Source organism: Gossypium raimondii, chromosome 12 (assembly GCF_025698545.1).
Source record: "Gossypium raimondii isolate GPD5lz chromosome 12, ASM2569854v1, whole genome shotgun sequence".
NCBI lineage: Eukaryota > Viridiplantae > Streptophyta > Magnoliopsida > Malvales > Malvaceae > Gossypium > Gossypium raimondii.
This window is the reverse complement of record NC_068576.1, coordinates 11,253,670-11,275,050: the sequence shown is the minus strand read 5'-3', so window position 1 is coordinate 11,275,050 and position 21,381 is coordinate 11,253,670. Positions and strand designations below refer to the sequence as shown.

Sequence of the window (21,381 nt, the reverse complement as noted above, 5' to 3'; positions counted from 1 at the left end):
GCTCACACTATCCTACTAGTGATTCGGTAAACTTTTGCATATTTTAATCCTGGTTATGTGGCATGTATGTAAGAGTATAAGTGTGTTAGATTGAAACTATATTGGTTAAAATTTAGGTTAGTATATAGATCATGAGATGTTAATGCTTACACTTGTATTAAGGCATGTTTTGGTCATGTTTTGGGATCATTTGTATAATGATTGAATGGTTTATTGAATGTGCAAATGGTGTGAATTGAACACAAAAATGGTATGCTTAAATGTTGATTTTGAATGGTTTAAAAACATGAATAAATGTTGGTTCATTAACTTGAAAGTGTATAAGTTCAATTGGAGTGATTTAGTGCCAAATAAGGCATGTTGGTTGAATTGATTTGGGATTGACTTAATGTTATGTTTAGTTATGTTTGTTATATGTTTGAAAGGGATTTTTATGCAAGTTTCAAATGTGCCTTAAGGTGCTTTGAGAATGAAACTTTTGTTGGGCATGAAATGGTTTCAAATAAAGGTTTTTAACATTTTAGTATAGAAGTATCGATACCTTAGAAAAGGTATTGGTACTTGACATTTTCAATCAATTTCTAAAACAAATAGAATGTCAATTTGGTATCGATATTATGGTAATATATCAATACTTATAAGGAAGTATCAGTACATTGATCCAAGTATCAGTACCTTATTATTTTAATTTGATTTTATGAAACATCGAAGCTAAATTTAGTATTGGTACCTTCAAGGGGTATCGATACCATTTGAGGAAATTTTGAAAACTTTGCAAATTGGTCCTTTTTCTTGCTCAAATTTAAAAATGAGTTTTCATAAGCTCGATTAAGTTTCGTGAAAGTTTAATTAACATGTTAAAGTTATAATTATGACATGTTTGTGTGTTTAAAAGGTTTATTTCTGTTGTTCTTGTCGGTAGTTACTCCGACAACGACTGTAGCATTTCGTAACTTAGATCCGTCGATCAGGTCGGGCAAGGGGTGTTATACGTTTCCAGCTTGAAGAAAAGCTGAAATGCAACTAAGGGTGACAACGGTTGTAATTATTAATGAGTTCTTTAATCACAGCAACCACTATCGCCCCAAGTCGCGTTTTAAATTTTCTACACCATCACTATCACTTCCCCCTAAAAGTCTTCTTACCCCCTCACCTTTGACACAGATTTTGGACAATGAGATTAATCATACTACTTTGATAGAGAAAAAGAATAAGTTGATTATATTAGTGAGCCATTTTTTCTCTATGATTATGATTTCAACTTATGTATGAGATTTATAAGCCATTCTTTTTTAGTGCCATAAAACTTAAACTTGTGATCGTATAACCACTGTCAACTTGGAGCTCGAGTTATACTTAAACCCGTGATCGCATAACCACCGTCAACTAAGAGCCTTAGTTATATTTGAACCTGGTACTATATAACCACCGTAAATTGAAAGCCTTAGTTATATTTGAACCTGTGACCGTATAACCACCATGAACTAGGAGCCCGAGTTATAATGTGACATCTTCTAAGGTGATGGTACACTCCCCTCACTATAAATTAAATGTGTGAGTCTTCAAGCGCCATTGCATCACTGTGAACTCAAACATGCTTCAAAACTATCACAATTTCTCCCTAAAACACAAACACAAACAAACTTTCCCTTCCAAAATTTCAACACCCAACAAAGAAAAAGCAATTAAAACAAAAATAGTTTTTTTCTAAGGGACAATGGGCAAGTGAGCTGATGGAGTAAAGAGAGAAAAACCTTCTTTATATAGGCAATTGAGGGAAAGATTAAAAAAATTATGTAGAAGCCCATGACCATCCAAGATTCCCAAGATGAGATGTTTGAAATTTATCCCAAAATTTTAAAGTTCTAAAATTTTATCATGGGATTCTCTGTTAGAGTTAAGGTTAGGGTTTTGTCACAGAATTTGAGAGAAATTGAATGAAAAAATTGTGAATAAAATAGTTGAGAGAATATGATTGAATGAAGAAAAAAGAAAATAAATAGGGTTTATATAAAGAATGAAATAACTGTTGGGGGAAAATGTAATTAGCCGTTTGAAATTTTAACTGTTGTAAAAGATTTTTTTTGTAAGACCATGTCTGGGACATGGCATTGGCATCCTTGAGATCATGAGAGGTCCCATGTAAGACCATGTCTGGGACATGGCATTGGCACCGAGACGAGAGGTCTCATGTAAGACCATGTCTGGGACATGGCGTTGGCACCGAGATGAGAGGTCCCCCGTAAGACCATGTCTGGGACATGACATGGGTACCAACATGAGAACATCCCATGTAAGAGCATGTCTGGGACATGGCTTTGGCATGTTATTATCAAAGTGACCCGAGTATCCTTATTATTCCAATGTAGCTCAACGGGCTAGTAAACGAATCATGTTCATGAAAGTTCAGTTATGAGCATAAATGACAAGCTCAGGTAAGTTATAAGAGTTAAGAATTTATTATATTATCAAATGATACTCAACATTTCAGCAAGGGAAGAGTAAGTTATGATCACGAGTTAACTAAGTAAACAAGCAAGAGAACTAGAATGATATTAACTAAAGAGTAAACTAGAGATATAGACACTTGAGTTTAATTATTTCTGTTTAATGTTGTTATTTATTTGCTAGTAAACTTACTAAGCTTAATGCTTACTTCTTTTATTTTTTTTCTTTCTCTTATAGTATTGCAAAGCTGCTTCAAGGATCCTAAAGAAGTCGGAGATCGTCTACACTATCAAGAACAATTGCTCGATATTTTATGATGAAACACGTTTGAGTTATGGCATGTATAGGGACTTAGTTATTTTACATGTTTGTAATTATGATTTTGCTAAAGAATGAGGTGTAAGTATTTGATTATGAATGGTTATTAAAATGGTTAAGTATGAAGGTGTTTGTGGTTATAAGAGTCTAAGTGATAAATTATGCATGGACATCATGAAAGGGGTAAAATTTTGCAAAGAAACAAAATTCAGGCTGCACAGTGACGTGACTTTGAAAAATCACCTAGGATAGTATATAATGAGTTAGAAGGTGAATGGCATATAGATTGAAATCTTATTAAGTCTATTTTCATGGAAAAATAACGGTGTAGTAAAAGGAATTTTATATTTTAAGATATGTGAATTTTGGTGAGACAGGGTCAGAATAGTTTTTGGTGTCCCCTGTTTTGAGTTAGAAAATCATTAAAAATTGTGCAAAAATATTTATGAGTTTTAGTTTATATGTATAGATTCCTTATTGAGTATATTTTCTGTAGAAACAAGTAATAACTTCATATGAAAATCCTACAGTGAGAAAACTTATTTTTAGTGACAACAGGTCAGGACAGTCAGGTGGTGAAATAGGGGATACTTTAACTAATAAACTGTACTAATTGGTTGAACCAAAAATTCTAAAAATTTTATGGTAAGTAGATATATGAGTCTAGTTTCAGCGAAAATTTACGAAGTTAAATTTCGAGTTCCGTAGCTCGATTTATAATTAATTTAGTAACTACTGCGTGATTGGACAGATTGCTGTATATAGTTAAATTTATTTTCAAAACAAGTTTTTATGCTTCGAATTAGTAAGATAAGATAAATAATGCCTCGTGCTCGACTCCGGCAACGATATCGGGTAAGGGGTGTTACATTTTTCGAATCATTTTAAATTTTTTGATTGCTGGGATTGCTGGGTAAAATGACCATTAGACAAAAATGCCTCTTAATTCTCTAAAAGGTAAATTACACCAACAGTCGCTCAGCTTTTGGGGTAATTGATAAAACAGTCACGCAGGTTTCAATTCAGTCACTCAACTTTTAAAAAATAACAAACAATTACCACTAACCATTTTTAGTTATAGATGTAACGCAACTACCATGTAACGCCCCAAAATTTCTAATTTCGTTGTTATGAAAATATGACACAAATATCTGACAGCTTTAGTGGCTATGAGTTCTGGGAGTGTTTAGGAGGTCCCAAGTTCAAGCCTTCGCTTGGGCAAATTTTGGTATTTTGAATAAATTAGGCCTTACTCTCGTTCAGTAGGCTTTTATTTGATTGTTGGTAAAAATTTATCAGAATGGGCTTGCTGGTCTGGTGGTTAAGCGGAGTAGTATTGTATAAGAGGTCTTATGTTCGAGTCCCTGCGCAAGCAGGGGAATCAATTTTTGTTTGAGGCGTGTGACGTGGTGGAGTTCAAATTAAACTAGACTGCTGAGTAGTTGTGTTTTAGTGGGTTAATAGGGATTGTTTTTAGGAGATAATTGGGGAGAAGTTATCAAAATAAGATTTTCTCCTTATCATTTTTCAATTTATTCTTTTCCCAACAAATTTTCTGACGCTAGACTTTTGTTTCTCTGTCGTGTTTTATCCCTTCTTGTTCACTTTTGGTTTTTGTTCCCCTTTGGCCGAATCTTGTTTATTCTCTTTCCCTCTCTTTTCGTTTCTGTATTTTTTTTGCGAGTCATCTCTTTGGGTGCAACTTTCGAATTCATCTATTTCGGTAAGTGGAAGTTTCCCCCTTAGTTATTGTATTTCGATTAGGTAGTTAACAAAGAGTTTTTTTTACTCTCATTTAGGTGTTGTTCAAAGGTTTAAGCGGATATTCTAGTGTGTGGAGACGACTGGTTATCGAATTCGTCGCGGTAAGTTTTTGAATCGTCGTTGGTTTAGTTTCTCGACTTTTATGTTGGGGATATTTGGTTGATTGACGAATCAAGTGATTAATTAAGGGATATATTGGTCAAATATAGGTTTCTAAAGGCTCAGGTTACTTTACACAGCGAATCGATACCAGGTGTGTACCAGTAACGTAGAAAATAGGGTTCGACAAAAAGTCAAAATTGCTTGCTATCGAGAAATAAGAGAATAAGAGAAAATTATACGAAAAATTGTAGAGAAAGGAAATAAGTGTGTTATAAACTTGGAAATCAATATTCTACACTAAAATAGTTTTGGATAGCAGCAGTAGTCTAATGTTGAAAAATCATAAAAAAAATAGTGGAAATTGAGTCAGAGGTTAAATAAAATATGAAACTAAAGTTTATTGAGTCTAGTTTTTCATGGAAGAAACATTGTAAGCAATGAAATTGTAAGCTATGAGATATAATGAATTTTGTGAGACAAGGTCAGAATGGTTTCGGGTTCCCCTGTTCTGACTTTGGAAAATCATAAAAATTTGTAAAAAAATAATTAGGGGCTTAAATATATACATTTAAATCCTTAATGAGTCTACTTTCAAGAGAAACAAACGAAAATATCATCCAAATTTCGTACTAAGAGACAAATAATTTTTAGTAAGGAAAGGTTGAAGCTGTCAAATAACAGAATAGGGATAACTTTAAAGATTTTAATGTACTTATTTGATAAGCTATAAATTCTGAAAATTTTATGGTAGAAAGGTATTTGAGTCTAGTTTCGAAAAAATCAAGCAGATCTTAATTCAGAATTCGGTAGCTCAAGTTATAAATAATTTAGTGACAATGACTCAAGTAGACAGCTTTGAATGATCATATTAGTAAATAGTGGAAACATATATGAATATTTAGCTAGCATGGGTTACATTAAAAGTGGATCACACGGCCAAGGCCAATTTGGGCCGAGTGGGCCACGTGGGTACACACAGGTGTGTGGGCCCATTTTAACTGAAACGTTTCTAAGGTTGTACGGGTCACCCAAGTCGACTGTGAACCTACTGTAAGGTCAGTAAGCGCTACTTAGACTCCTAAATGTGTGAAATTGACTAAATGATATTTGTACTGAGCATGTTAATATTTGAACTGAATATATGTACTGAAATTGCATAATAGCATATCATCCATGGTATGTTGCATTGCATTGGGTTGGGGGTTGTTACTTGGAAGAAGTGTACTGAAAGGCTTTAAGCTTAATTTACTGGCAGCTCAGCTGCAAACTACTGTTTTGTACTACTTGGAGTGTAAGGATGGGTGGGTTGATTATATCCCCATATGGAGTGTAAGGTTGGACGAAGATGGTGTGTAGAGGCTGGTTGGGTAGGATTTTGCTATTGCATAAATGTTATCACTCGACATCTTGTGATGGGCTAAGGCCCTCTTGCATTTTGACATTTGATCTTGAGATGGGCTAAGGCCCAAATTGTCACTGATACTGAAAAGGGCTTAGGCCCAAGACGGTTCAACTGTGCATTGTGAATACTGATTGTTTGTTTGTTTCTGTGGGATTACATACTGAGTTTACGTAAACTCACCCTTTTTGTTTAATGTGCACAGGTAATCCCCAGACTTAGACGGATCGGTGTGACGGAGGACTCAGCGGTGGCCACAGTAGTTTTTGGACTTTATGGTTTTCAATTACGATTTATGATTTGATTATTATTGATTATTTAGGTTGTAATTTAAGGACCCTCTGGGACTTTGGTTTTAAATTTTTGGTTTTTATTTATTTATTTTACTTTATGGATTTATACCTACTGGTCGTAGGAAATTCAGTTTTCAAAAAGTTAAAGTATTTTCTAAACGTATTATCACTTAGACTATTTTATTAAAGCTTCCGCAATGAGGGATGTTTCAAAACAAATGTTTTAAATGAATAAAGATGACTTCTTAAGTTCTAACAAAGGTTTACTAAATATAATAACATGAAATGTTTTCATCGTAACAACGAGGTTTCAAAAACACTATCGTGTGACATTGCCAGATACGGCCATAATGTCTAGGATGGGTTTGGGGTGTTACATACCATTTTCTGTTATATACTTAATAGGGCTGCCATTTTCCATCCCCCTATCACTACTCTCCCATTACTCTCCCTTTTCCCCACCATCCTTCCTCCTACTTTGATTCTTTCCCTTTCCCTGTCGTCCCTTTGCTAACCCTTTTCCCCTACTCTGATTATTTCACTCCCCCCACCATCCAACGAATTTACAACCATAGAAAATGCATACACAAAATGACTGATTAGAGGAAACTTAGAAATAAGCAAAGAAAGAAGTGGAAGAGTTTGGTCTAATATACCATAGATTTGGACTAGAGTTGGTACCACTTGCATTTTTAGTTTGCCAAAACCTCAGGATTGAAGCTTGGCCGATACCTTTCATCCTTTGAATTATCACCCCATCGCCAAGCCCTCTGCATCTGAGTTTTCAATCTCTAGAAACTATTGGGACGCTTGTGTCATGTAGTTACAAATTAACTCTAAGTGCACCTATGCCCCAATGGCAGCAGCCTTGGAGAATTGGTGCTTCCAGAGTGCACAATATTCTAAACTCTCTCATCTACTTTCATAGCCTTCTCCTCAAAACCATGGTTTAATTCCTAAATTGTTGATTGTGATTGGTCTTCATGTCCTTCAGCTTCTTCCTTGGTTTTTATTTTCTAAACACTTCATTTATCTCATCTTACATTGTTAATTAAATTATCAACCATGCCAACTAAAAGATTTAAAATTTTTCATTTATTCTGTAGAATTTACAAGATACCATCCTCTTCAAGTAAAGCTTATCACAGAATACACAAAGATATGAAAAGGGTTCCCTTTTATGTGCTTTTTATCCTCAAATTCTCTCACTACCCCTAAACCATGAAAGCTTTCACAATATAAGCTGCAAAAATACAATAAAAAATTGTCAATTTATACACAAAGTATACTGTTTGAATACCAATACCTTGACTGCAAATGTAATGACTCTTACAGTATTAACACCCTATAATGCAAATTAAAAAAAAAAAGGAATCCATGAGGGAAAAAACGATAAGAAAAGATAACCAAACAGTTAAAAATTCCCAACAGATTTAAATTATTTAGAAAGAGAATCAAAGCAGTAACTCTTTTGTAACGAAAAAAAACTAATGTAATAAAAGGAATTGAAACCCAGATAATGCAAATGATACAAGAAATAAATAAGCAATAACATCAAGCTTAAATGGAAGAGAAACGGGAGAGATGTTTCCTTACTTTTATTATTACTAACATTTTAGTTGTCTGATTAACGAAGTTTTAGTTCCTTCAAGCGAGAGAGAAAGGGGAAAGGAAATGCCAAAAGTAGAGAGGAAAAGAATCAAAGTAATGGAAAAGGGTTAGCAAAGGGACGGTGGGGGAAAGGGAAAGAATTAGAGTAGGAGGAGAGATGGTAGGGAAGAGGGAGAGAGAATCAGAGTAGGGGGATGGATTATGTTGAAGAGGAAGATGGATGGGAGAGCAGTGATAGGGGATGAAAAATGGCAGCTCCGTTAAGTATCTAACGTAAAATGGTAGCTTCGTTACGTCTATAACGGAAAATGGTTAGTGGTGACTATTTTATTAATTTTCAAAAATTGAGTAATTAAATTAAAATTTAAGTAACTATTTTATCAACTACTCCAAAATTAAGTAATTATTAGTATAATTTATCCTTCTCTGAATTAAAAAAAAGCGAGGTAGTTAACTTTTAAAATCAGCCTTTTTTGACTAATTAGCCCTCTTAAATCTTAATATTTTTTTCAAATTCTCATTCTATTTTGTTTAAAATAAAGAGGGATCAACTTGTCTTTATGCTTAGCAGCTATATGATATAAGGTCCCACTTGTTCATTTGAAGGGACTCTACTCAGCGCTCCCTACTTCTACTGTTCTAGGTATCGTTCTTTAGAGTTGCACTTCTCCAAATTGCTTTCTTTCTCTTTCTCTCCTTTCCTTGAGCAAAATCCAAGTTTGTAGACCTTCTGATTCAGTTACCGTTGGGCCTACACTTTTGTATGTACTCTCTTTCTTCTCTCTCTTCTTTCATGCTTTAAAAACTGGAAAAAAATTCACTCTTTCGCTGATCCTTTCTTTGTTAATTGTGGGTTATGATAGTGCAGTTCAAACGATTTTCCGTCGAGGTTTGGCCGGAGAATGGCATATATGTGTGCGGATAGCGGAAATCTAATGGCAATCGCTCAACAAGTTATAAAGCAACAGCAACAGCAAGAACAACAACAAGAGCAGCACCACCACCAGCAGCAACAGCTTCTTGGTGTCAGTCATGTTACTTTAAACCCTTGGCCTAACAACCCCCACCATGGCGTCTCCAACTCTCCCATTCTCGGGTACGGGCTTTCGGGTCCAGGTTTCACTGACCTATTTCAGGGTGATACTGGAGAAGGGTTTCAGTTCCCTAACATGGGGCATCATCATTCGAGTGGGTTTCGATTCCCGGATTTTGGTGGTGGTTCGGGTGGTGAGTTTGACACCGACGAATGGATGGATTGCTTAATGAACAGTGGGGATTCAACGGATAGTTCAAATCTGCCGTCTGGTTGTGAAGTATGGCAGAACAATGCTGATTTTGGTCTTTACGGTGCTGATCCATTTAGTGCTTGCCCAAATCGTCTCAGCGTGGCGTGTCCTACGCCGTCTGATCTGAACCGAGTCATTTTCCCAACCGAGGCACAGAAAAACCTTAGCCCTACTCTTCAGCCTCAGCACCAGCTACCGACGTGGTCCCCATCCCCATCCCCTCCGCCACCACCACCTCCTCATGTAGCCGTTAAAGAAACCAAAGCAAGCAGTCCTCCGAGCCAGACCCCACTCACAAACGACGCCACAGGGGTCTCAGCTGATTCCACCAAGATCGAGTCAGCTCCCCCGCTTTTGAAAGCTTTACTCGACTGTGCTAGACTCTCCGACTCAGAACCTGAACGCGCGATTAAATCGCTGGTTGAACTCAGGGAGTCGGTATCTGAACGTGGAGATCCAACTGAAAGAGTGGCTTTTTACTTCACCCAAGCCCTCTATAGCAGAGTCTCTCTTCCAGCAGAGAAAAGATTGAATCTGCTCGAAACGACGTCGGAGGACTTCACTCTCTCTTACAAAGTATTGAACGACGCCTGCCCTTACTCCAAGTTCGCTCATTTAACGGCAAATCAAGCGATTCTCGAAGCTACTGAGCGAGCAACCAAGATTCACATAGTGGACTTTGGAATTGTTCAAGGAGTTCAATGGGCTGCTCTTTTGCAAGCTCTAGCGGCCAGGTCAGCTGGAAAACCCACCCGAATTCGTATTTCGGGTATACCTGCCCCGGTTTTGGGATCATCTCCAGCTCCCTCCCTTTATGCTACCGGTAACCGTCTACGCGACTTTGCCAAGCTTCTGGATTTGAATTTTGAATTCGAACCGATTCTAACTCCGATTAAGGAGCTGAAGGAGTCTTGTTTCCGAGTTGATAATGATGAGGTATTGGCTGTAAATTTCATGCTTCAATTATACAATTTGTTAGATGCCACTCCGGTGACCGTGGAAGCAGCTCTCTGTTTGGCTAAATCATTGAACCCCAAAATCGTGACATTGGGCGAGTATGAAGCGAGTTTAAATCGAGTGGGGTTCGTGAACCGATTCAAGAATGCATTGCGGTATTACACGGCCGTATTCGAATCGTTGGAACCGAACTTACCTCGTGATTCACCGGAGAGAGTTGAAGTTGAGAGACAGTTACTGGGTGGGAAAATCGGGGCGATTATTGGAGCAGAAGAAGCAGAAAAGCGAAGGGAACGGATGGAAGATAAAGAGCAATGGAAGGTATTGATGGAAAGTGCAGGTTTTGAAACGGTAAGCCTTAGCCATTACGCGATAAGTCAAGCGAAGATTCTGTTGTGGAATTATAATTACAGTTCTTCGTATTCACTGATAGAATCCAAACCTGGATTTCTGACATTAGCTTGGAAAGAGGTGCCTCTACTCACAGTTTCGTCGTGGCGTTGATGATGATGATTAAGGGGATTGTTGGTAATGAATGATGTAAAGTTTTCCACCTGGTCATTTTTCTCTAGTGTGGAATGGGACAGCTCTGGTGAAAATTCAAGTGCAATATTTGAGAAGCTTCTTAGGTTATTTCTATCATGTATCATCTTTATTCTGATAATTTCTTTTTCTTTACCATATTAGTTGTTGGGTTTGGAAGTTTCAGCATGACAAAAATTGTAATATATGGGGAATGAAAGTGGTGGAGAGATGCACATTTCCCTTAGGTGTCAAGGGTGTTCGATTCAAATAATGTTAGATTGTTGGAAATATTGTAAAATTTAGGCAGTTTGTTTGCCTCATTAACATTTAAATGATTAGAAGTGTTGTTTCGGATTTGTAAATTTTTCACATTTTGTTAAGATTTTACTTTTTGGGTGTCAATGTTTTTTTTAACCCCTAAAATTACAAGCAAATAAAGTTCTCTCTTGTCATTCTCTAACTCGAAAGAGCAGCAGTAATCGACGGGACATCTTCGATTGTGCCATTACAAGTCGAGTCTTGTTCCGATCTCTTGTGATAAATGGATGTTTGGGTCGATAAAAGAGTGAATTTCCATAAGAGAAAGATTTAAGGTAAATATAGGTTTTGACCCAAAATAAATCTCGAATGATGTGTTCTCATTGCATTTCTATATTTATTAATAATTCATGTAATAATATTTTGAACAAAGGTATGTTATGGAGTAGAGGTGTGAGATAGTGAGACTAGCAGGTAAACCGTTTCTAGATCTGTAGTTGGATGTTTGATTAAGACAAATTCTTGTGTTTGAACAGTGATTTTTCTATATTTGGTATTTGATGACTACCAACATTGCACAGAAATCGTTTTCCCAGATTAACACTATTTCAGAGACTCTGTGAATCACCTTGCAAGGTAACCTTTTACTATCTCCTCTAAAATCAAGCTTTCAATCCTTTAGGCTACAAGTACCCATCGTTTTCCTTTGTTATCTTATTTAGCTGAAAAAGGACATTTTTAAATTTGCATGTGGATGGTGGTTGTCATCCCTGCCTAATCATATATATATATATATATATATATATGGATGCATATATGTTTTTCTCTATTCAACCTGTTGGTTATAGATTTAAGGGCTGTCATTTTCATCCTGAAGAATCAAACTCTTAAATCTCTATCTATTAAACATGAGATCTTATCCTGTGATTGCGGGGAATCTCTTATAGGTCAAGGAAGACAAATGGGATTTGCGTGATGTTTTGTCATCCGGTAAGGACTTGCTTCACCTTATTAGATCACATTAGCAGAGTAGAATGCAGCAAGGTTTAGCCACCAAAACTCCTAGAAAGGAGATGTCTCAAATCCTCTTTTGTCGTAAAGGCCTTGGTCAACACTACAGGGCCCTTTTTTAGCCTTAAAACCACTCATAACCTTTTATTGCAGGGTATCTTGAACTAAATTTATAGTCCTAAAGGTTCCAAAATATTAGAACGCATGATTTGAATAGTGGCAAAAACAGCATAATACTACTCTTTATTTTTTTGTACAAGTGTCACATTTAAATTATGGGCCAATCTTTGATCGAATATGGTTTTTCTTTCTAACGTTTGCATTCGCTTTTTAGCAACTCTTGAAGACTACTAGGAAATGGATCATTATTCTTTTACTTCTCCAAACTCTTTTCTTTTTCTTTTTACCATTTGCTCACGAATTTGTCTGTTTTAAAGGTGTATTGGCAATGATTAAGATGCGCTGGAAAGCCCAAAAAATAACCTATTAGCCGGTCTTAATTTCTGTCTTTTTGCCTCTTATGTAAAGTATTTACGGCCTAAATCCCTTCAGATCTTCACCACTCTGAAAAAGGCTAAAATGAATATATGTATATACATATATAATTACGGACACATTGGAAGAAGTTGTGACAGACACAGCTAATTTTATCCTCTTCTACGCAATGTTATGTTGTTTGGAACACAGGCTCAGCCATCGGTTTCGGGACTTCCACAAGTTCTTCCATACGTCCAGAAAATCCACAATGCATGATGGGTCAGAACGTGGAAGAGTTAGTACATGGAATATTATTACCCTTCTAAGCCCCCTTTGAATCATCCCATCTGTGCCCCTACGTAAAATCATGCTACGTGTGGCTTTAGTTAAAGCCATAAATTTATTTTCCAATTATATATATTACTCATGCAAAGATTAAAATTAATAATAAAAATAGAAATGAGAAATTAGAATAGTAAATAATAAAATAATATTAAATCAATATATTATATTTATTTTAAATTATATATATTAGTCATACAAAGATTGAAGTCAAAAACAAATAATAAAAATATAATAAAATTAAACTAAATTAAATTTACCTTAAAAATAAATTAAATTAAATCAATTGATCATTTTTCAATCTATATTATAGAAAAATAAAATAAAAATCAAAGATTTTTGTAACATTAAATCAAACAATTAAATATTTTTATTGATTAATTTATCTATTTCAAAAAATAGATTTAGAAAATCTGGTTGGTATATTAACGGTCGACTACATCGGGAGAAATCTTCTCAAGTAATTAATCGGTCTCTTAATAATTGAAGATACTGTCTCTCGATGGGGATTTTGTTTCCTTTGAATCTAGCAGGCACCACCAATAAAAGGGGTCCTGGCTCTTTGAACCATGCTCTCTAAATAGTCGTTTATATCACGTTGACTCCCAATAGAGCCCCCACTAGGAACAATACTTTCAGTTCTTAGGAGATCGATCAATTACTTGACTGATAACACTTTAAACACTTCTTTTGAAGGTGTTAACTCCTTTAACAATTTTAAATCCAACTCTTTTTAATTATAAAATATTTATATTTATTAGGTAGTTATATATAAAATATATATATAATCTTTAAAAAAATGTCTGATTTAATATTTTTCCTCAAACTAAACAAATAATTAAAAAGTTTACTTGATTTAATGGGCAATAAGTGATCGATTATTCTTTAAAAAGAGGCTTTCAATTATTTTATAATATAAATTTAAAAATAAGATCTATTAATTTAATATTTATTGTTTTAATTTCTCATTTCTATTAATATTTTTCAAATTAAAGATTATTAAATCTATTTATTTCATGAGTAATATATATAATTGGAAAAAAATTATGAGATTAACTAAAGCCACGAAGCATGATACATATGAGGGCAGGGGTAGAAAATTTACATTCTTCTAGAACTTATTTAAATATAATTGAATATCAAATTTTACATTTGCATATCAAGAAATTATAATAAAAGTAAAAACATCAAAATATCACAACGGAACAACAAATGAAATGTGGAATGGAATTTTATTTTATTAAATTTAGAATCATTTTGATTAATTGAAAACAATAAATCCTTAATAACTTAGTGATTAGTTGAAGAAATTACTTCGCAATCAATTTTAAAATGCCTTCAAGGATATGCATTGTTTTAATAAAATGATTATATTTTGGATAGTAGAACTCAAAATAAGATGAACCAAAATGCTTTATAAAGATAACTCGAGGTTTATCGCCAATTAAGTTTTTACTTTTTCTGAAACAGAATGAAAGGACTCTAAAAATCTAGTCGAAGTTACCTTAAGAAATCATGTAGGGTTGTCTCAATTTCTGAACAAACTTTCGATTTTCGATTTCAACTATTCAAATGTTCTCAGCTCACTGCACACACACACACACACACACAAACCAAACAAACACAAATACTCACTCAAAAATTCATAAAAACTGGTTTCCCAAGAAACTCTTTATTTGTTGAAAAATGTTTAGGCGACTAGGGTCTTTATAGCTTCAAGTCACCTTTTCAATTTAGCCAGCAACACATTTTTATAGAGAGCTCATTAGATCTAATATTAATTTCAAATAATAAAATAAAAAGTGTAATATAGATGCAACAGAAGTGGGGGATATCTCATGTCCAATAAGGGCTCTTCTTGTCACCAACTGTAAGCACTAATTAGCTCCTTATGTCATGGGTGGTTAGATTTGGTGTAGTAAGTGTAATATATTTGTTTGTAAACTTGTAATTTTTTCGAACAGATTGGTTAATAAAACAAATTCACTGATTACATTAATATACTTTGTATAATTGTCCTCATATAGTTTTTGTACACAAAACAAACTGGAAGCAAATGTTGCTCATTAGTTGTCTAATATTTAAACTAATACTAAGCAGTATTACGTGGTCGAATCGTAATATAGAAAGATAAATTATATTAGTAGACGAACTAAACATGTCCTTAGTCTAATCGAAAATGAGCAAACCAATTGAAAAACTAATATGTCGTCTATCAAGTCCAATTGTGGAGATGTTTTGTCTTAGAGACATAGATGTGATTAATTTGACTGATAGCACATCGGGTTGGACCCAAGAAGAATAGATCTTGAATCCATTTATGGATTTATTCACTTGTGACGTTCATAGTGTGACATACCTAAATCCTAAGTGGATGACAGACAATGTATGTGTGACTCATACACTTTGGTGTAAGTAAAAGTCTTAGTTCGAATAGATAAAGAACCGAAAGCTAGTGCATTTGGTGTACAACTTCTTCAATATGTAGCGTCATTCATAGTAGTGGAATTCATAGCCCTAGATAGGGTAAATGATATCCTATTTTTGGCATTACATGGTTGATGAAAAGTAAATGTGGTCATGGGTTGTTCGTCTTGTGATGGATGACTTGATTACTATTTGATAGTAATTGACTTTTTAGGAAGATGTAATGGTTACTATGAGATAAAATAGGATCATATTGGGAGAGTGGATATTATCCCAAAGAGATTAAGGATATCCAATGAGGGTAACACACTTATGACAAGGTCATTGGATGAGCACTGATCGAGTTGTTTTCGTAATGGTATGCCGTTTGGGAGAGCTCAATCACGATACTATAGTGGAATAACTTCGTTGAGCCTCAATTGCATATGTCCAATCGGTCCCTCAACTAGCTCGTTGAAACCAAAAATAAATTGCATGTTGAACCAAATGAACAAGAATGAATAGAAATGGTGAAATGGAGAAATAGAAAACATTTGGAAATAATTATGACTTTTTCCAAGATGAAAATGAAAATGGAGAAATGAAACCATTTGGAAATGAATGTTGTTTTCTCCAAAATGGAAATGAAAATGAAAAATGAAAAATGAAAATAACCTGAAAAATGATTTTATGTTTTTCAAATTAATTATGTTTTTCGAATTAAATGAAGTTCGAAAATGGAAATAAATCATTTGGTTATAGTGAACTATTGAATGCGAAAATATTAAATATATTTTCTCGTAGATTCTTTTACGGTAAAGTCATAATGATTTTAACGAAATTAGAATGGGGTTAAGAAAATTATTTAATTAGAAATATATTAAAATTATTTTTGGGAATAGAAAAATAAAGTTGGATCAAATTATAAAGTATTGGGTTAAAAGCCTAAAAAGTACTTGTAATTGGACCCGATATGGAAGAGGCCTAAAAGCCCCTTGTGTAACAAAGGGGGACGACAAATGATAGAGGATTAAGCGGAGGAAGCGTAAAAAGGATTGTATTCAAGTGATTCGACTAGAGAAATAAAGACTTGGATCTAACCTGAAAAGAAGAAATAAACAAATTTAGTAATAAAGAAAACAAAAACAATAAAAGAAGAAATTTGAGAACAAAGAAAAAATAAAAATCATAAATAAATGAGAAATAGAAATTAAAAAAATGGAAGCTTGATCGAATAAACCGATGGATATGATTAATAGATGGATATGTGTTCAATTTGAACTCTTTGAGACATAAACCCCAACAAACTCAATTACTGACTCTAATAAACTCTCCAAGAAATAATCCTTGACAAATTGAAGGATGAAGAATGAATTCCCAAGACTTCTTAAAGAAAATTAAGAAGAAAACTACTTTTAAAAATCACAAGAAAGAAATCTTGTATAAAGAGACAAACTCCTAGAGTTGAAAACTTTATTAATGAAAAAAATTATGTCTCTAATGAACAATGAAAAAACCTTTGTATAGGCTAGCTAAGTACATCTAAATAAACCTCTAAAATATAATTAAATTTTAATGGGTTAAATATAAAATTGGTACTCAAATTTGTCCACTTTTCCCAAATTGGTACTTATGGTTTTTTTGTCTCAAATTGGTACTTATGGTTTTTTTGTCTCAAATTGGTACTTATGAATTTTTTGTCCCAGATTGGTACCCAAACTTTTTTTCATAAACTACTTTAATAACCTAAACCTAACCACATTAAATTTTTGTTGACGTGGCAGCACTGACTACTTGCAGGCTACCATGTGCCACTCTCTTTAACTTGAAAAGCTATTCCCCTTTAATTATTTTTCATTTTATTTTATATATTTAAAAATCCTTTCATTTATTTTTTCTTTATTCTTTTTCCTCTGGAATTTCCTTTCCCCATCATCTTCTTTTACATGGTGCAACTATTTTTTCTTTATTTTTTTTTCGTTTCTTTCTTTCACCATCTCTACCTGACCTCTTTATTTTTTCTCTTCTATCTATTTCATTTTTTTTTCTTTTTCCCTTCAACACCCTAAAATTTCTCTCACTTTCTCACTATCCAATCACCATCAAAATCCCTATTTTCATTTACTTTTCTAAAATGGGTCTAGATCAATTTTCTTAGACATGGTAAAAATCTCAAAAAAAATATGTCAAGTATGCCAAGATTCAGATCAAGACAGTTCTTTTAGACTTCACTAGCGACATTGATGTAGGCATGAAGAAGATAAAAGAAACTATTGAAGGACTGGATATGGGGGTTTTGATTAACAATGTTGGGATTTCGACAAAAGAACCTAAAAACCAAAATCCCATCAAGAATTTCAACATACCCATGAGTTCCCAACAGTCTCTTCTGTTGGGCAATAGCGTAAATCGAAAGTAGAGACAAGAGACTCGCTCTTCTTATCCTCTCCCTTTCTTTAACCTATCAAGCGCGAAATTAACCTCGTCAACGTTCTCCATCATTTCCTCGTATTCTGGAGCCTCCATTAGACTCGAAGTCAGCAAAATCCATGGCATAGAAGAAAATCCTACCTCGTTCTTGCTCTGGTTTTCTCTGTTTCTTGGATCTTCTAACAATGTCGTTTCTTGGATCTTCGAATTCGAAAATTCTTTGGGTTGTTTTAACAGATGCTTTTATTTGGTTCTTAGATTTCACTGGTCATTGTTGTTGTTGGTGCTACTTTGTTATCTTTATAGTTGAGTAGCATCAACTGTTTAGCAACTACTACCATGTCTGATGCATTGTAACTCAACTGAAGAGTACTCAGATTCGGACATTGGGCCTCAAATGAAATCAATAGTTTAATGGTTTCCTCTCTTCCTTTGATCTTCTTCTTGTTGATTATCAGTTTGGTTTCGTTAATTGTTGTGAATGGTGTATGTATTGTATAAGATTAAAAGGTGTATGAAGTTGTATTTCTGAAGGAAGAAAAATGATAAGTGTAATGTTGTATCTAAGAAAGATGTATGAACATTGGGAAAATTTTGGGGGGGAGGGGGTTGACGGATGAATAAGTGTAGAAGCAAGCCAGAAAAAGAAAAATAAGAAAATAAAAGAAAAATAGCAAGGAGGGAAAATAAAAAAATAAAAAAATGAAAACAAAAACAAAAAGGAGGTATAAGAGGACGCCATGTGACGATGTACAATTGGCCAGTGCTACCACGTCAGCAAAAAATTAACACCGTTAGTCTCAGGTACCAATATAGTGAATGGAAAAAAAGTTCAAGTACCAATCTGGGCAACAAAAACCATAAGTACAGGATAAATGGAAAAATTCAGTTATCAATTTTATATTTAACCCAATTCTAATTAATCTAAATAAGAAGTAGTTTTAAACAAAATTTTTTTGTTTGATTAAAAAATATAAAAAATATTAGACTAATATATCCAAATTTCATAAAATAATAAAACCAAATAAATAAAATATTAGACTAATATATAATTAAAAAATACATCTAAAAATCAAATCCAGTATGATTTAAACTCAAATTAAAAGCTTGAAACTCATAATTTTCGTAATAATCTCGTCTAAAAATTCTGCTCACGTAGTCTTCACTAAAACGATCATAACTTGAGCTCTTGAATTTAAAATTGAGTGATTCAAAGTGTTTTTCGAAGCTAAGAGATAGATATTCAAATAGCACAGAGAAATCTCAACCCAAAAATGCGTAGATCCCATCCAAAAAGTCGTCATAAGTCGGATGATTTCCTAAACTTGAAAATTGACATCTTTAGTGAATGGAATTTAATAAATTTCACTCTATCCGTACATGTATCATTTCCCCTTTCCTTGAAAAGATTCATCCTTGAATCTTGTCTTTGACGAAACAAGAAAGAATCTTTATCATAGGTGGAATGTTTTAATAGAGCTCCTTTCAAAGGATCATCAAATTCCTGAAAGAATGAAACAAGTCCACTAGACAAATTCAAGTAAGGATAGTGAAAACATAATCATTCATCTCTTTTGGATAGGTTCTCTCTTTCTTTCCATTATCTTTTTCAATGTGAATTGAACTCTCTGATTTACCGCATAAGAATTTTCACTCACCAAGGTTATACCATCAAATTGACTTTTATCACTTTATAAGGTCTCTTTTCTTTCAACTTTTGGCATGAATCATCCTTACTTCCTTTTAGCCCCTCACAAAAATTTTGAACATTAAATTCATCAGAATACAACTCTTTAGGACGAAAATAAAGGCTTATGTCCAAATTCATAGACTCTAAGAAATATTTCTCACTATTAATTTTTTCTAGTTCATAAAGCTCACTATCACTATCATCATAGTTCACACTATTACTATCAACTTTTTTGACATCAACTTTGAAAAAAGATTCAATGAAAGATCTAGACTCAATGATAAACACAAAATAACACTCTTCACAAATGGTGTTACTCTCAGTTTCTTGATTATTCATATCATCATCGTCAATGATAGCAATAGAAGAAGACTCCTCAATAGGCACTGTGTCATATACATGTTCTTTTTCACAACTTTCATCACTGGGAGGATAGTGAATCGGACATTGGGAACTGAAGTGATCTTTTGCCCCACACCTATAACATTTCATAAGAGGTGAAAGATAAATCCTACTCTCATTTGCTTGTTAGCATTTAGAGTCTTAGTGATCCCTCGTATCACACTACATGCGCTTGCTAGCTTGTTCTCTTTATTTTGCCATAAGTCATTTAAGCTCACAAAATATGCTATGTGTTTTGTACCACTGTCTTTCTTGACAAGTCCATGAACAATAGAAGTTTGAACGACATTGGAAACAACATCTCCGTGCAAGTTTTTTAAAAATATGACATCTATGCTTTACTTAAGGTTTAACATTGTTAATTTTCATTCAAGCCAAAGTTTGGCTAAAATTTTGTTGAATCACCTCGTGATGAAGGACTTAAGCTTGCAATGTGTCAAACTTATTTTCCAAACACTATTGCGCCTTTTTGAATTCTTATCGAAGTTCGTCAAACATTGCTGTAAGTTGGTCCATGGTAACCATGGATGGATCATGCTCCTCATCCTTACTACGTGTACGTACCATTATTAAAGTTTGAAATAAAAAACACTAAAAAATTATCAAAGAAAATTAAACCTCACAGTTATACTTTTGTCCTTAAAACACATTGGCTCTCAACAGAGCACGAGAGATAAAACCCCCACTGGGGACAATACTTTCAGTTGTTGGGGGATCGATCAATTACCCAACTGATAACACTTCGAACACTTCGAACAATTCTTCTAAAGGTGTTAACTCCTTTAACAATTTTAAATTCAACTCTTTTAATTATTAAATATTTAAATTTATTGTGCAATTTATATATAAAATATATAATCTTAAAAAATAACATGTTTGATTTAATTTTTTCTCAAAGTAAAATAATAATAATAAAAGTTTACTTGATTTAATGGGACAAGAAGTGCTCGATTATTCTTTAAAAAGAGGCCTTCAATTATTTTATAATATAAATTTAAAAATAAGATCTATTAATTTAATGTTAATTTAATATATATTATTATAGTTTCTCATTTCTATCAATATTTTTGAAGTTAAAAGATTATTAAATTTAGTTATTCCATGAGTAACATATATAATTGAAAAAATTATAACCTTAACTAAAGCCACACGTGACATGATTTTACATAGGGGCACAGATGATGATAAGGGTAGAGAATTTACATTCTTCTAGAAATTGATTTAAATATGAGTGACTACCAAATTTTGCATTTTCATATCAAGAAATTAAAATAAAAGTAAAAATTGAAACACATCAAAAAATCACAATGGAAAAAAATGGAACGTGGAATGGAATTTTATTTTATTAAATTTAGAATCATTTTGATTAATTAAAACAATAAATCCTTAATAACTTAGTGCTCTAATAAGTTTCTATTCAAATTTATCAGTTGAAGAAATTGATTCGCAATCAATTTTAAAATGCCTACAAGGATATGCATTATTTTAATAAAATGGCCATATTTTGGACAGTAGAACTCAAAATAAGATAACCAAAATACTTTAAAAAGATAATTCGAGGTCTATCACTAATTAATTTTTTACTTTTTTTTGAAATAGAAGAATAATGCTCTCGAAGCCATGGTAACAACTTTGAAGGAACAGGTTGCGAAGCTCAAGGGG

General features: G+C 33.6%; 1 protein-coding gene across 2 annotated transcripts; it reads left to right on the top strand.

Moving 5' to 3' along the window:
- Positions 1-8,537: 8,537 nt before the first annotated feature.
- On the top strand, positions 8,538-11,065 carry LOC105763284 (SCARECROW-LIKE protein 7). Of its 2 annotated transcripts, none has more exons than XM_012581438.2 (2): positions 8,538-8,696; positions 8,804-11,065. In XM_012581438.2, exon 2 carries the CDS (start codon positions 8,838-8,840, stop codon positions 10,680-10,682), a length of 1,845 nt encoding a protein of 614 aa, XP_012436892.1. In that variant the 5' UTR covers positions 8,538-8,696; positions 8,804-8,837; the 3' UTR covers positions 10,683-11,065. The 2 variants fall into 2 exon arrangements, with proteins under 2 accessions (XP_012436892.1, XP_012436893.1); XM_012581439.2 differs by having other exon boundaries at positions 8,542-8,696; positions 8,799-11,065.
- Positions 11,066-21,381: the final 10,316 nt, after the last annotated feature.

What these genes read in the sequence shown, in the direction of transcription:
- LOC105763284 (XM_012581438.2), top strand. Translation starts at nt 8,838, where the DNA reads ATGGCATATATGTGTGCGGATAGCGGAAATCTAATGGCAATCGCTCAA.